Source organism: Plodia interpunctella, chromosome 29 (genome assembly GCF_027563975.2).
Source record: "Plodia interpunctella isolate USDA-ARS_2022_Savannah chromosome 29, ilPloInte3.2, whole genome shotgun sequence".
NCBI classification, from domain to species: Eukaryota; Metazoa; Arthropoda; class Insecta; order Lepidoptera; family Pyralidae; genus Plodia; species Plodia interpunctella.
In genome coordinates, this window is record NC_071322.1 from 4,083,305 (window position 1) to 4,099,934 (window position 16,630).

A 16,630-nucleotide genomic window follows, 5' to 3' on the forward strand; every position below is an offset into this window, starting at 1 on the left:
TTGCGGCGCCCTAATTTACCATTTTAAATGCTTCTAATACGTAAATAAATAAATAAAAAGCTAATGCTATTTCTTGCTAATAGGATGTTGGGTAAAAAATAAAATTTATTAAGAACCAAACATGATAATTTAATATTAATTGATCAATTTTATTAACTACGGGTCTCAAAGTATATATTACAAAAACTTGACTCGGATATAGTGACATTACCGACTCCCACATTATCACACATACAAGTTCGATAGAAATTATTGCTTTTGACATTTAAAAAGTATCGCCATTTGACATGTGTGACGCACAATGTGCAACTTCGCAAAATGACAATGGATGGTTGAGGTTATTATTATAATTTTACATTTTTATAATTTTTTGGATGAGTAGATAGAGAAGTGAAAAGGTAACAAGTAGGTAAACAAACTTACTTTAGCATTTATTATAAATAAATAAATATATTAGGACAAATCACACAGATTGAGCTAGCCCCAAAGTAAGTTCGAGACTTGTGTTATGGGATACTAACTCAACGATCCTATATTTTATAACAAATACATATATAGATAAACATCCAAGACCCGGGCCAATCAGAAAAAGATCATTTTCCATCATGACCCGACCGGGGATCGAACCCGGGACCTCTCGGTTCAGAGGGCAAGCACTTTACCACTGCGCCACCGAGGTCGTAAAAATATTATATCAGGTAGAATTATTTTTTTTAAATTAAACTTCTCAACCAACTTCAAATTTTGGTTAGTGTGTAAAATAAGAGTGAACGTTTTTGAAACTAATAATGAGATGAAAAATTTTTGGAATGGAGCGGGAATTTAAACCGCGCCCGCGCCCCCTGTCTTGTATTATTAATTCAGCCGAACTGGACAGACAGGGGCGCGGGTTCAATTCCAAAAGTTAAAAAGCATGTGTGAAATGCATAACAAATCAATTTAAAGAGTGAACATTTTGAGAAGCGCTCATTATGCGAAAAGCACATTTTGCGCCATTTAATCCTATAGCGTAATCAATCATGCATATATTGTTATCTCTTTCATCCATGGCCCGACCTTTACGTAAAGCGAAATTTCTATACAGGAAAAACGTATAGTTATACCTTTCACTGCGCAAGAGAGGTCGGGCCACGAATGAATGAGATAGCATCAAAAAATGATTACCAATACGAGCCTTACCTTTTGACTATGTACATTATGTACTTTTATATATTATTAGAAAGAAAAAAAAAACATTGTAAGAAACAATAATGGTAAGCCGATCTGGCATGATAGGGACCAACACTGTTCAAATGAGTTTCTTTCGGCATTTCTTCTCAGCAGTGGTCGTTCCGAAATGCCAGCAGTTTGTAGCTTGTGAGAAATAACTATAAATATAAAGATTGACGAGAAAAAGTGCCTGTGAAGGTCTAATTTCTGAATAAATGATTTGAATTTGAATTTGAGCATTAATATGTATAGCAGCGGTCGGCAACCTTTGATGTGTAAAATAATAAATTCGGACCACAATAGCGTAGACAAGGTCAGAGAATTGTGAAAAATATGTATAATCTAGATAAAATAGATGTATTTAGGATCAATATGATAATCCATAGACTGTAACAATGCAGCTGGATCTAAATACCAAGATTTAAACTTGGTTGGAATGTACATTTTCAAAATGTGTGAAATTTTAAAAACAAACTCGACTATCATAAAAAACTAAAATTTTGTAACAACTTCCATCAAGAAGTCATCACCATAAACGTAATATTTAATGAAGCTGTCGAACAAACATATATTTCTTCGCGAATATGTTAGCTCGCTGTGACGTCACTTGTTCGTTTCATTCAGTATGGAGCGTTTGGACGAGTGCAAAAATGTGTGATTTTATTTTTGTCATATCTTTGAAAGTATTGTCATTATCACAGTATTTTTTCACTGGTAATATTAATAATAATATAAGGCCCAATTACACTTGGATATCATTAGATTTCTAGGCATAAAATGACAATAGGCCAGTTGACAAAAATTTTTGTTTTGACGACTAACCAAAGACCATTATATTAACAGAAACATGAGTGGAAAAATATTACTGTGATAATGACAACACTTTCAAAGATATGACAAAAATATAATCACACATTTTTTGATTCGTCCAAACGCTCCATACTGAATGACAAGAACAAGTGACGTCACAGCGTGCTAACATATTCGCGAAGAAATATATGTTTGTTCGACAGCTTCATTTAAAATTATTTGACCTTGTCATCTATCCTATTGTTTATGTCTCAAAGAAAATATATCTTAATAATAATCTTCAAAGATAACTTCAATTCTCACTATTTTAAAACTTGAAGACTTTGAGACAACATTTTATTTGTCTATTTATTTAAATGCAAAATAATTAATTTGACGTAAATGGTCGCCGGGCCGCTAGCAGGACAGCAGAGAGTTGCCGACCTCTGATCTACAGCTTCACGAGAATTAGACAAGTTTACGTTTAGCATCTGACCAAAAAGTCCCAAAACTTTAAGATTGGTTTGCGCCGGAGTTATTGGGAAAAATCTGTTTCTAATTTTTGCTTGCCAGCTATGTAACATAAAAATAATAATGAAGCCGTGGTGGTGTAATGGTTAAGACGCCCGCCTGTGGATCGAAAGGTCCCAGGTTCGTATCCTACTCGTGCCATATGAGTTTGTTGCCAATCTGACTCATATACTCGTATAGTAGTTTTCATCGACCACCACTTGCTTCCGGTGAAGGGAAACATCGCGAGGAAACCTGCACACTGGTGGACAGTTTAGTTCACTAGTGTGTACGCGACTACCTGCCACTAGATGCCTTTAGGCGACTTGAATAACATCTGACACCAGTGTTAGCGATAACACTCGATATGATGCTGAACATAACAATGTAAAGTAAAAAAAAAATATTATATTTTATCTTATTTCTTTTTAGCACATAAAATAAATAATTTTAATTTTATAAGTAACTGGGCAGCATACTGGACGCAAATCCATAAAACTTCTAAAAATCAATGTTATTGAGATCGGACCAGCCTTTAACCACAATAATTATACTATAGAATAGGGATGTCGACTGATTCTCTAATGATTAAATTGCACTACATATTATGAATTATGAAATGAATTCGCTGTACTGTGTGTACGAGGTAAGTTATAAGCACTGATTGTAATTACTTTAAGATCATTGTGACACTTTGTTGGCGAATAAAGAATATTAATACGAGTGTACAAAGTCTACATAGAATAGATAAACTGATTTTTAACGAGCTATATATATATTAATTTATTGTCATTTTACTATTTGCACAGCCTTTACGACTTCTGCGGCCTAACGGTCAACACTTGTGAGTCCCGGTGAGGTCGGGAAGGAAAATGGAACTGTTGATAGTTGTCACATTCCTATGTGATTGAGACAATCATTGTTAGAAGACGGCGTCGTCGGCAGAACAATATAATTAATAATTAAATGTGTACCAGAACACCAAAGCAAATATAGATAACTGTACCAATCGTACAAAAGTGTATTTATTACAATGGGAACAAAGGAGGGGCCCGAGGCAACACAACCAAACAGGAACTATTTCAGATTGACCTATATCTTGGATGTGATAATTACAATACAAGTGTTATGTAATATGTTGACGTGTACGGTCAAGATTGGTCGTTAAACCAGTATTGCCAGACAACAGGACACAGCGACCTCAATTTTGCTGTAATACTAAAGTGAAAATTTAAATCAAAATGGAAGCCGGTGAATGCATGGAATTAATGTGTAAATAAATGAAAGAAATTGAATTATTAATTAGTTGTTCGCTCGCCGCGAGCTTAGACCTCGCGAACACAATAATTTTTTATAAATTTAAAAACGACTTAACCGGTTCCGATGCCCCACGAACTTGAAAATTCTATTGACAGATCCTTCATACCTTTTAAATTTCATCAAAATCATACCAACGGTTCGAAAGTTATCACGTTACAAACATACAAAAAAAAATACTTTTGCCCCAAGTTGACTTGTAAGCCTCGCTCGCTCGGTCAGTCAATCAATCAATCAATCAATCAATCAATCAATCAATCAATCAATCAATCAATCAACATCCCTATCATGTGGCTAGATTGGTATCTAGCTATCTAAGCTAAACATATATACCACATCTTAACGTATAAAAATCGAATGTATATTATTTTTCTTATCTATGAAGAAAGGGTCGTGACGAATCGTCCCTTTCGCCAGTTCGCAACTGGACCCACGTAAAAATACGTGTACAGTCAACAGCACATATTTTACCCCGCGTGAAACTCTATGTCGCGGTAATTTGGGTAGGTTGATGTGCTGTTGACTGAACAATTCGCAACTCATCCCGTTTTTAATTCGTCCTATTTTCAACTCATCCCATCTCTTTCTCTCTCAATTTCTTTGCTAGCTTTAATAAATGTTTTTTTCATTTTGAATTACACGTGAAAAAGTACATGTGAAGTGACATTTCATAAATGTATCTGCTTAAATAAATAAATTCTTTAGACGTTGATCATCGATTCTATTTCAATTGATACAATTGATCAGATATAATTCCCTACAATTGCAAATTTAATTCCCTAGTCATTGCCTACACCCATGTGATACTGGCGTGATGATATGTATGTACCTACAGTCGACCGCATCACAGTCACCCTGCAAGGATCTTTTGCTTGGAGGTTGGAGCGGTGACAGAGGCGATATTGGGACTGTTGGGCAAGGGGCTGTTGACTATACAATTGATGGCTTGTCGATAAACCGAAAATGTCGCTAGATTATCGACAGTCGGTTTTCTAAAAAGTACGACACACTTGTATTGACGGGACGAGTTGCACAAGGGGCGAGTTGCGAATAGGATGAGTTGCAAAAGGGTCGAGTTGCGAGTGGGGTGAGTTGCAAAAGGGGCGAGTTGCAAAAGGGACGAGTTGAGAATTACGCGATACGAGTTGATCTTCTTCATCCTTTATCCGTTTTCACTTGGGGTCTGATCTCGTACACTTACGCCAGAGAACTCAACTCCGCATCATGTACATTACATATAATTAATTATTTAATTTATTTATTGTATAAGAAAAGTATGACTCTGTTTGATTTAAAATTAGATTCTTTAAGACTTCAAAAAATGTAATAAGATTAACTATTTTAGCCAAAAAACGGAGACGCGACCGCGGCACGAAATTAGTTCCGGCCACGGCTGTAGCACCGCGTCCAGACTACTTTTGTGGCGCGGTCTCTACTATAAGATTTTGGTCTTTCTCACCCGCCGCCCGCGGCAGACGGACGCCGCGCTTTTTTGATATTTCAATGCATTACGACCGAAGGACGTTGAGCGATTGAAACCAAAGAAAAAGGACGAAAAATTTAATAATATTTGTTTATTTATTTATCAAAATATTTAAAGCTATTTAGACATTTCTCATGCCATAATGCGAAATAGAATACATGTTTTTTTTTAATGTAAGATATACTGTTCTCTCTCTTATAGAAATAAATATTGATTAGAGGAAATAGTAGTATGCACAGTTTGTGAGTGCGGTGGAACATCAATAAATATGGTTGTGATGTACAGTCACGTCTCCGTACAGCACAACGATCAATGTAAACTTAATTTCGCCCGCCGCCGGCGACGGGTGAGAACGACCACCGTTAACATTACTTTCATAAATCATTAATAAATAAATTCCTAATTATAAAACATGCGAGTCTAACGCAAAATGTGGACTACTCAAAATGTAAACCTTTTAACCGACGTCCAGAATAAGTTTGTCCAACTTGAGCGTATTTTACAATAACACAACATCGTGAAATAAAACACGATTTTGCATACACTTAATTGGATTGCCGTCACATATGTGTAGAGTTGTTAAGATATAGTATAGCAGTTTTTATTTAGTTTCACCTTTGTCTGTCTGTCGGTTTGTCTAAAATATTCACGTGTTGAAGAAAAGGCCGCGGTGAATTTTGTTGTGCCGCTTCTTCTTCACCTGCGCTTTGTAAGTCGGCGGTAGACTTATGTAAATTATTGACGTTAATAAATAATACATTACTTACAATATACATATTGAATAAGTATTTTGCACTCGACTGTGATCAAATCATGCAAGTTAAAATTTAACAACTTCGCACGTCAGTTAAGTTCACATATTGAGATGTGCACGTTTTGCGCCTAGTGTACATTTTGCGAAGTGCACACACTCCGTCACACTCCCAACGCACTGATCACTCACGACCAACACAATATTGAAAACCATAGCCTATAATCTATACTCTATACTCTAATTAATCAGCTTTTACAAAAGGACTATACACAATTTCCACATTAGGCCTACTAAGATTAAACATATCCACCCCTCTCTTAGTAACGCCCGTTTGGCTAAAATCAATCTTTTCTAGCTTAGGGGCCGAAGTCCTCAAGTGTTCCAAACTTTTGTCTGTGATGTTCTTATAGCCGACCATAGACAAAATTCTCAAGCTGGATTTGTCCGGTCTCGAGTAGTTCTGTTGCCCGGGTCCCTGTGGTGGTGCTCCGATGTAGAAACAGTTCAAATGATCGTCGTCTGTGTGTCCAAAACTTCTTATAGCTGTGTCCGTTACAAGCTCAGAGAAATTGATTCTCCTGGGAAATGCCGGTATGCCCCTGTCATTCGGTTGGTTGAGATTCACTATGCGATGAACAACTGGGTTCAATCTTTGACCAAGATTAACGTATAACACGTGCGCGCGCGGTCTCAATTCTATTATTTGATTTCGATTGCCCTCTTCGTTTCCACCGTTCGCTTCGGCTTCAGCGTTTTCTCCATTTTCGTGTTCTTCTTCATTTGTTTCTCGATTGTCAGCGTTGGTGGACTCGTTTTTGTCCTCGACGCTGCTTGCGTCATCGTCAGAGTCGAGGTTAACCGATGACCGCCTCCGTTTCGAAGGGCCCGCGTCCTCTGAGCTGAACGCCGAGCGCTTCAAATCGCGCGTTTTATTCGCGGGGACACCCCTGTTGAAATTTTAATTGATAAATACGTTATACAATGAAAATCTTTAATTCTAAACTAAACTAGCTGCGCCCCGCAGCTTCACTCTAGGCATTTCATAATAAAAATAAGCTATGTGTAATTTTATAACAAGCCGTCCAGTAGATTTTGAGTGAAAGAGTAACAAACATACACACATACATCCTCACAAACTTTCGCATTTACTACTAACTCAACGATACTATATTCTATAACAAATACATATATAGATATACATCCAAGACCCGGGCCAATCAGAAAAAGATTATTTCCCATAATGACCCGACCGGGGATCGAACCCTCTCGGTTCAGCGCCACCGAGGTCGTCAACAAAAAGGTAACAACTCACCCCAAACCGTCCGCGCACTGAGTGAAAGGCACTCCGTGACAACACCTGCCATTTTCATCCGTTTTCTTTTTGCTTCGCTTCTTCTGTTTCAATAATGACTTGAAGTACTCCGGCTCCTATTGATGAAATGTCCCAAATTATTACAAATATATATATATATATATATATATATATATATTTTGTCACAAGTTTTGTCTTGTGGCATTTAACGCGTGACAAATAGATATAGAATTATCACAATAACGCATTGTAGCGGAAACTGAAGCGACGTGGGAAATTTCAACTATGCAGGGCAAGCGGGAGTAGGTGAAATTCAACTTGAAATATTTGATTACAGACAGACAACGTGACAGGAAACTAGAAAGCTTGTACCGGCTATCTACTGTCTCAAAATCGCTCTGAGGTTAACTGCGTAGGTCGAACAAATATCATCCTAAAAGCTATGTAGCTCGCGTGTATCTTCCAGTCGGACTACTCTATTACATAGGGCAATTCGTCGTATGCATAGTAAAGAACACCTACATCGACAAATATCATCCTATAAGCTATGTAGCTCTCTTGTATCTCCCAGTCGGACAGCTCCTCTACATAGGACAGCTCGTTGTATGCATAGTAAAGAACACTTACATTGACAAATATCATCCTATAAGCAATGTAGCTCTCTTGTATCTCCCAGTCGGACAGCTCCTCAACATAGGGCAGCCCGTCGTTTGTGTAGTGAGAAATAGCTACATCGACCAATATCCTAAAAGCTATGTATCTCACCTGTATCTCCCAGTCGGACAGCTCCTCTACATAGGGCAGCTGGTCGTCCGCGTAGTGCTTGTGTCCGGGCGCGGCCGGCTGCGCCCGCGGCGCTGAGAGATACAACTCTTCTAGTTCCGGCATCCAGCCCAGCGCGGCTGTCTCCGAGTCGCCTAGAGGGGAGCCGCGGAGATCGAACACCTATGGCAAAAATACTAAACTCAAAACTTCCTTCCTTCTACAAAATGGCAGATATGGCCATATATTATTGTACGTGAGATGATATAGGAAATCAATATATATATATAAAACTCTTCTGTGACTGATTGACAGACAACGTACAGCCGAAACTACTGGGCGTAGGAAGCTGAAATTTGGCATGTAGGTTCCCTGGGGAGTGTAGGTGAACACTAAGAGAAGAGTAGCATCAGGCAAGCCCTATCTAGCAGTGCCCGCCTGTGGATCGAAAGGTCCCATGTTCGAATCCTACTCGTGTCACATGAGTTTGTATACCAATCTGACTCATGTATAGTAGTTTTCATCGACCACCACTTGCTTCCGGTGACGGAAAACATCGTGAGGAAACCTGCACACCGGTTGATTATTATTAACTATAATGTATGAAATGGAGAAGGCAATGGCAAACCACTCAATTAATAATGCCAAGAAAGTTGTTGTGTGTGTTTCATGCCACGCATCGTCTAGGAGTTACCTTGAGCCTGCGGAAGCCGTATCGTGCGGAGATGGCGGCGTAGGCGACGCACTCGCGCATGCGCACGCAGCGCGCCAGCAGCAGCGCGCGCAGGCGCTCCAGCTTGCTGAGCGGCATCAGGCACGACGCCTCCACCCACCCGCACTCCGACAGGTCCAGGTGCTGCGGTCGCAGGGGGGAGGGGGGGGGGGGGGAGACAGGGGGGGGGACATACATTTAACATGTTCAAGGAGATCCAACAGCTTGCATTCTTAAAAACTAGATATATATCAATGGGTTACAAGAAGCCAATTATAGGGTACCCGCTGATAATTACAGAAAAATTAGACCAACCTTCCTCAGGGATCACTCTATCTATTGGTGAAAAAAGCATGAAAATCCGTGCAGTCGTTTTTTAGTTTCTCGCGAACAGACAGACAGACGCAGTAGAGTACTTTACTACATAAATGTTTTGTATAGAAATTCAAATAGAGATCAATAAGAAAGAGGGAGAGAAAAGACTTCGCTCAGGTAAATAAAACACGAAAGAATAAGCTGCGCCCCGCGGCTTCGCTCCCGTGGGAATTTCGGAATAAGAAATAGAGTCATTTTTATCCCAAAATTCCCATGTGTTATTCTAGGTTATGTTAAAATTTCATAACAATCCGTCCTGTAGATTTCACGTGAAAGTGTAACAAACATACACACATACATCCTCACAAACTTTCGCATTTATAATATTAGTAGAATTCTACAGTTCTTTAGGTCACAGTCTGGCTCGTAACTTTTGTTATATATCTGTTTACATTGATTGTAACCTGTTGTGTATACCTAAATGAATGAATGAATGAATGAATGAATAAGTTCTCTGATATCATTTACATGTAACATGTAAATGTTATGACTCCATATAGGAACTCCCACAAGATCATCTACAATCTTACCTCAATGTCGGGTAAGTGTTCTTGTATTTGAAACAGCATGTTTTTGTTCATGTTCATGTTGTAACACATAGTGCCGCGCAAAGACAGGTGCGTCAGCTGGCGCGGGAAGTTGCTCAGAGATATCTAGAATCAAAATCAAAACATTTATTCAGAAATTACGACCTTCACACGCGCTTTTTCACGTCAATTTTTATATCAAATTGTTATTTCTCAAAAGCTACAAACTACTGGCATTTCGGAACGACCACTGCTGAGAAGAAATGCCGAAAGAAACTCATTCAAACAGTGTTGGTCTCTATCACGCCAGAAGGGCTTACCAATTTTTTAAATATAAATTTATGTATCATGATAAGATAAGATACGTTTATGTATCTAGAAGAGAAAACATTGTTTTTTAACGTTATTGTGAATATTATAAACCAGAAATTTTATTTTTTTATAATCCACGTAATCAGGAGTCGTGTAAAGGACACAATCGAAGGAAAGTACATATCGCAACTCGGGTGTTTGCAGCCCTCGACTCCCGTCTCAACATTGTGTATGTTGAGGCCCGAGACTGGAGTCGAGGGAGTTTTAGAGAAATCTTTTTATGACACTAATGAAATATTCCAATGTAAATTGTAAGCAATGTAAAATTATTAGCCTTTGCCCGCGGCTTCGCCCGCGTTATTTTTCTGGAACGAAAACCCTATGTCCTTCTCCACACTACAAACTACATGTATGCAAAATTTCAAGAATATTGGTTGAGTAGATAGAGCGTGAAGAGGTAACAAACAAACTTACTTTCGCATTTGTAATATTAGTTAGGATCAGAAACTTTAACAGCAATCGCTGAAATGAAAACCCACCTTAGCGCAATTAATATTGCAATAATCCAATGCAAGCGTGGTGAGGTTACAATGCGCGCGCAGCTGCTGCAGCAAACACGGCGTCACCGTGAACCGCGGCCCGGGGCAGACAGAGCCCCGGCTCGAAACTTCACTTGGATGTCCTTCCGTCCCTGCGTTCAATTCATTCTTGTTTAATTATTAATAGCGCCATCTATATATAGGTCGTAACACTATGTAAAGCGACATCTACGGTGTTATCGATATACTAGATGTTGCCAAGGCTTAATCCAATAACAATAGTTCCGGAGATTAGCGTGTACAAACAGATAGATATAGAAACATACAGATTTTTTTTTTCAAATTCTTACTCTATTACTACGACTCTATCGCTCTAATTTTGTTTTTATGTAAATATATTCCATACATATATATTTTTACACTGTTTTATTATATGTAATGACTAGTTACTTTTCCCGGCGGCTTCGCCCGCGTGAAAAAATTTATATTCCGTGAAAAAGTTGTGTATGAGATATTTCAAGAAGATTGGTTGAATAGATATAGCGTGAAGAGGTAACAAACATATCAAAAATAATTATAATAATATAATATTAGTATTTAGATATTCATTATGAGGAGAGAAGAGAATCATTTACTGAGGAAAGCTTCAAGTAGGAAGGTACACGGATATAGAGGACGAGGAAGCCCTGGGAAGAGATGGATGGATTGTGTCAGGGAGGATGTGAGGGTGCTGGGGGAGGGTCCAAATATGGCAAAAGATAGAGAATTGTGGAGGGAAAGGACATTTTACGCCGACCCCAGATGTTGGGACAAGGTAAGGTGAATGTTGATAATATTAGAATTTATAATAGCATTTATAATATTAGGATATAATAGTACAAACACCTATAAAATATAAATTAATAAAATAATAATAAATAATATTTTTGTCTTTTGAAGTTCTAAAACTTCGAACGTCCTACACTAGCAGCCACTCCCGGCTTCACTTGTGTAAAACCATATAAAGCATTGTCAGCAACCACACTATGTACTATAAAAAATCGCACCAAAACCCATAGTAGTTTAAAAGATCTAAGCATACATAGGGACAGACAGCGGGAAGCGACTTTGTTTTATACTATGTAGTGAAGAAAATTACCTGATTCAGTATCAATTTTTTGCCTCTTCGCTATCGATCCATCTCGTGAATCCGTCTCTGTTCTCCCCAAATCCGGTTCGATATCTTCGGAGTTCGATCCTGTACTCTTTATATCTCTGCTCGAACCCGGATTCGAAGCTGAGACCTCTGATTTTGAAAACTGCTTCGTTTTGTTCGAGTCCGGCTCAGTTTTGCTAGGAGCTACTCGGGTACGTTCCAACTCTTCTTCGGGCCATAATAAAGTGACTCTACTTATATCAGGATACCTAAAAATATATAATAATCTATATTCTATATTTATATATGTTCTATGTGTATTTATAAAACTTTTCCGTTACCGAGTGACTGACTGACAGACAACGCACAGCCGGAACTACTGGGCGTAGAAAGCTGAAATTTGGTGTGTAGGTTCCTATATACGTGTATATGTGTGTAGTATGTGAAGCGGTGGTTGCTTATGAACCGAAAGGTCCCAGGTTCGAATCCTACTCGTGCCACACGAGTTTGTATACCAATCTGGCTCATGTATAGTAGTTTTCATCGACCACCACTTGCTTCCGATGAAGGAAAACATCGTGAGGAAACCTGCACTCCGGTTGCTTGCAACCGCAAGTATTTCTAATACATAGTAGTATAGAAAATGTCGGGTAAACATACGCTTCAGTTTAAATTTTAACTTACATTCTATCGGTTAGACCAGGACAACAACCTGTAATAAAAAAAAATGAACTTGCTTTCTACAGTCTGTATAATAATGACGAAACATAAAAATGTCTACAATCAATCACTTTTTATTATATTGTAATCTCGGGTAAAAGAAATCTTTATTCTCATAAGAAAACATTCACTTACATAAATAAATATAAATATATTAGGACAAATCACACAAATTGAGCTAGCCCCAAAGTAAGTTCGAGACTTGTGTTATGGGATACTTACTTAACGATACTATATTTTATAACAAATACATACATAAACACAAATGAATATCAAGACCCGGGCCAATCAGAAAAATATCATTCTCCATCAAGACCCGACCGGGAATCGAACCCGGGACCTCTCGATTCAGTGGCAGGAACTTTACCACTGCGCCACCGAGGTCGTCATGAGTATTTACTTTAAAAAGGTATTTACAATATGGTCGTTGCGCGCAAGATACAGTTTTTTTTTATACCTACATTCTAAAATAAGCCAAAAAGCAAGTTATGTTTAATTAAAATGAACAGGGCATTAAGACAATCATCACAACCGGCGGCTCACTAAACCCACTAAACACTGGCACGCAGCGATGTATTGTGTTCGTGTTGTTACAAAGATAAACGCAACTAGATGTGACTAGCGCGGAGTTATTTAGTTGTTACGATAAGAGTCTCAGCTTGTTATTATTGTATTGATCTGATAGATTAATATTCGTAAAGTTCTAGATCTGTGAATTTTTTTATATATTTCTCACGGGTAATATTATGCATGTTATATATAGCCCATGTTATATGCATAAATACAAACAAACTCCATTTAAAAATCCCATCCGCATCAAAATCCGTTGCATAGTTTTAGAGATCTAAGCATAAATAGGGACAGACAGACAACGGGCAACGACTTTATTTTATACTATGTAATAATGATAAGATATCAGGTACTTTATCAGAAAGCGGCCAAACATGTCATATTAAAAGTTTAAAAAAACTCACGTCTCTGTGGTTTGTCTGTATTGTGGTCACCTTTCGTGCCACCCAAACACGTTGGCCGGTTCTCATAGTGATAGCCGGTACAGCTGAAATCAATCCTATAGATACAGATTCGGCTTCGAGACTTGTGTTATGGGATACTAACTCAACGATACTATATTTTATAACAAATACAGAGGGGTAACGCTGCCAGTCTGCTTGGAACCCTTCCAAGCGGCGACGAGCTGGAATTTCTTTATTAGTTATAATTATTAATTTTGTAAAAATCTATATAATTTTTTAATTGACTTGTAAACAAATAAATAAACTGCACCAATACATATATAAATAAACATCCAAGACCCGGGCCAATTAAAAAAAGATCATTTTCCATCATGACCCGACCGGGGATCAAACCCGGGATCCCCTCACGGTTCAGAGGCAAGCACTAATACCCCTGCGCCACCGGAGTCGACAAACTAACTTAACATGCATCGTGTGCCACATAAACAAATTGGTTGCAGTTCAGCTCGCTGTCGCCCAGACAAGCTATGCAAACGCTGATTTTCAGCTGTCACTAGATTTATGATGACGTGAACGAACGCAATTTGACATTTGATAGTATGGACAGTGTTGCGACCCTAGCCTTGATGTTAGAGGGAATAAAATATTCTACGTCAGTCCTATTTTCATGTAATGTTGTGTCAGCACATCACGTCCAAGAGAGACGTGTGACTACAGGGTCGAGGCAACAACGTCCTAATTATTAATAGTACACAGGGTTACTGGTATCAAACGCAAATTCTCCTAAAGACTACTTGGGTACATCAAAACAAGCATTTTTTATTCTACGACTTTTCGTGATTCATAGTTTTTTTTTCATATAAAAAAATACAATCTAATTTGCGATTCCACACATGTTTACTGTATGTAATAGCCGAGCGACACGAGACAGTGCAGTAGCGTTATGTAGCGGAATCGCACATAGAGTTAATGTTTTATAGAAACGACTTTAAAACTAAAATGAGGATTTTTTCTGTATTTATTATGTTTAGACAAAAGTCGTGGAAAAAAAGATGTTAGTCTCTATGTACCTTATGCGCCTTTGGAAGGTTATGCGTCAGATACCAGTGACCCTGTATACGCTACAGTTCAGTGAAATAAAGGTATCATATATTCACCGGTCTCACTGGTATCATTTACCAAGTCAACTGAGATTGTGGACCCAACAGTCAGTATAGACAGTATGGATACGGAGAACTCACTTCTGTGTCTCGTCCGCGTAGCCCCTGAGCAACAGCTGCGTGGTGCCCGCGTGCAGCGCGTGCGCCAGCAGCCAGCGCAGGCGCCGCGCGCCGGCGCAGCGCGCGCGCGCGTCCACGCGCTGCCACAGCGTGCGGTCCAGCGTCACCGACGCCAGCCGCGTGCACGTGCTGCGGGCAAGTGAAGGCCGCGTTATTTGGAGAAATGTCCAAGAACCTAATAATAATTGATGGATTGCTTGTCTATCGCATTGGTGAGAACTGCAAAGATAGATTTAAGCTTATGAATAAATAAATAAATCTACACTGACTGACTGGCTGACAGCTGACTTACCTGTTGTCGTAAGTTTGAAGATTTTATGTAAACTACTTTTAAAACTTTTTAGGAATAGTTTTCTGTTTATGGTCATAGATATCTCATATACATTTCTCCCTCTGTTACGTGTCGTCATCTGGTAAATGGTGATTAATAGTACTGGTTTGCTATTCACATCTCACCATAGAGTTGTTTCGAGGTGTCTTTGTTTTATACTAGTGGTGTTTAGATCTACACAAACACTTAAGTGGTATAAAATTTTAAATGTGTAAGTGAATCAAAATACAAGATTTTTTTTTGTGTATTGGTAAAAGACATGGTATGGAGAGAAATGAGTGGAAAAATAAGGGGAAGGCCTTTGCCCAGCAGTGGGACACAACACCGACAGGCTAGATTTAAAAAGAAAAAAAGATGTGGTACCACATGTATGTATAGAAAGTAAGACACTCACAAGCCCAAAGCTTTCAAGTCTGCGGGTTGGCAATGTTTCAGGATGCACAGCAACACATCATCAGACAGGTCCAACAGACAGACGGCTTTCTTCTTTTCCGGGGACGCCTTGAGAGTTCCTTCTGAAGAAAAAAAATAATAATATTTACTATGTAATCATTATTAATGGGAAATTGGTATGGGAGGACAGATCACACGTCTGGTGCTTACACAGGTTTCCCCAAGATTGAAATAATAATAAATGGTATCATTATTCTTGTCTTATCAAAATATTACAGAATAAAAACAACAATTATAAAAAAAAATCCTCTAAATTGTATAAAATGTGTTATGTTGAAGACCAAGACTCAATTTGGGTCATTGAGCCCCAGATAGCAAGTATTAAATTAATAATAAAAATAAATAAAATAATTGTACATGCAGTCCAAACGAATTATAGATGGCAGTTTTCATATAGTCCAAACAAGTTTTTAACATCTACCCTCATATAACAAATTGCAGTTATCTTAGTAAAATTAAATTATATTTTATGCAATAATGAATTATCATTATTACTTTTAAAATACAACTAAAGCCAACCCAAAAGTTATCCTACTAGTAGCCTAGAATAATATTAGAAGGAAACAACAAAAACCACCCTCATTAACATCATTCCATTATTTAGAGTCGAAAAAACGACAAAACCTCGAGAAATTTATAGTGAAAAGATATACTAACCATCTTGCACGTATCCACTATCATCTAGTTCCTTCGTATCATCTTCATCTGCCTTCAAACTCCCCATTTTACAGCAAAAAAAAAAAGCACCAAGTTAGGTGTACCTGGTTCTACGTAGCTCTTCGAAATTACACTAAACAGACTAAAATAAACTCAAAACAAAGAAACCCTGACGAAAAGAGGTTTAATAAACCGGTTGATAAAACATAAAAGATTTGGAACGATTCCAAAATGTATTTTTCGAGTTTTCAATATAAGATGAACATACTACACAAGCAAGCCGAGATGACAATCAAAATAAATTATTGTCATTTTGACAGTATCACAAACATTTTTTTTTGTTCCACCCATCGGCAATCAGCTAGTGCGTTCATTGATCGTAAATTATAAAAATTATCGTCAAGGAGTCTATGGCCATATTTTAATCGATCGATTACTTTTAATAAAGATCCATGATTGAGTAAAAAACACGCGAAAGC

At 38.1% G+C, this 16,630-nt stretch overlaps 1 protein-coding gene across 1 annotated transcript; it reads right to left on the minus strand.

Moving 5' to 3' along the window:
• Window positions 1-5,384: 5,384 nt before the first annotated feature.
• Window positions 5,385-16,466, minus strand: LOC128682284 (uncharacterized protein). The gene is made up of 12 exons (XM_053766917.2): window positions 16,152-16,466; window positions 15,436-15,556; window positions 14,672-14,839; window positions 13,431-13,513; window positions 12,421-12,448; window positions 11,740-12,005; window positions 10,602-10,753; window positions 9,754-9,876; window positions 8,831-8,992; window positions 8,140-8,319; window positions 7,375-7,490; window positions 5,385-7,009 (listed from the first exon to the last, which is right to left on the minus strand). The coding sequence occupies exons 1-12, from the start codon at window positions 16,216-16,218 to the stop codon at window positions 6,304-6,306; spliced, it is 2,172 nt and encodes a 723-aa protein (XP_053622892.1). The 5' UTR covers window positions 16,219-16,466; the 3' UTR covers window positions 5,385-6,303.
• Between the last annotated feature and the right edge of the window lie 164 nt (window positions 16,467-16,630).

Excerpts from the sequence above, each read along its gene's own strand:
- LOC128682284 (XM_053766917.2), bottom strand. The coding sequence starts at position 16,218 with ATGGGGAGTTTGAAGGCAGATGAAGATGATACGAAGGAACTAGATGAT. Across the intron at positions 12,006-12,420 it reads CCTGGTCTAACCGATAGAAT|GTATCCTGATATAAGTAGAG; the intron begins GTAAGTTAAAAT and ends ATATATTTTTAG. Across the intron at positions 9,877-10,601 it reads GCAATATTAATTGCGCTAAG|ATATCTCTGAGCAACTTCCC; the intron begins GTGGGTTTTCAT and ends TTTTGATTCTAG.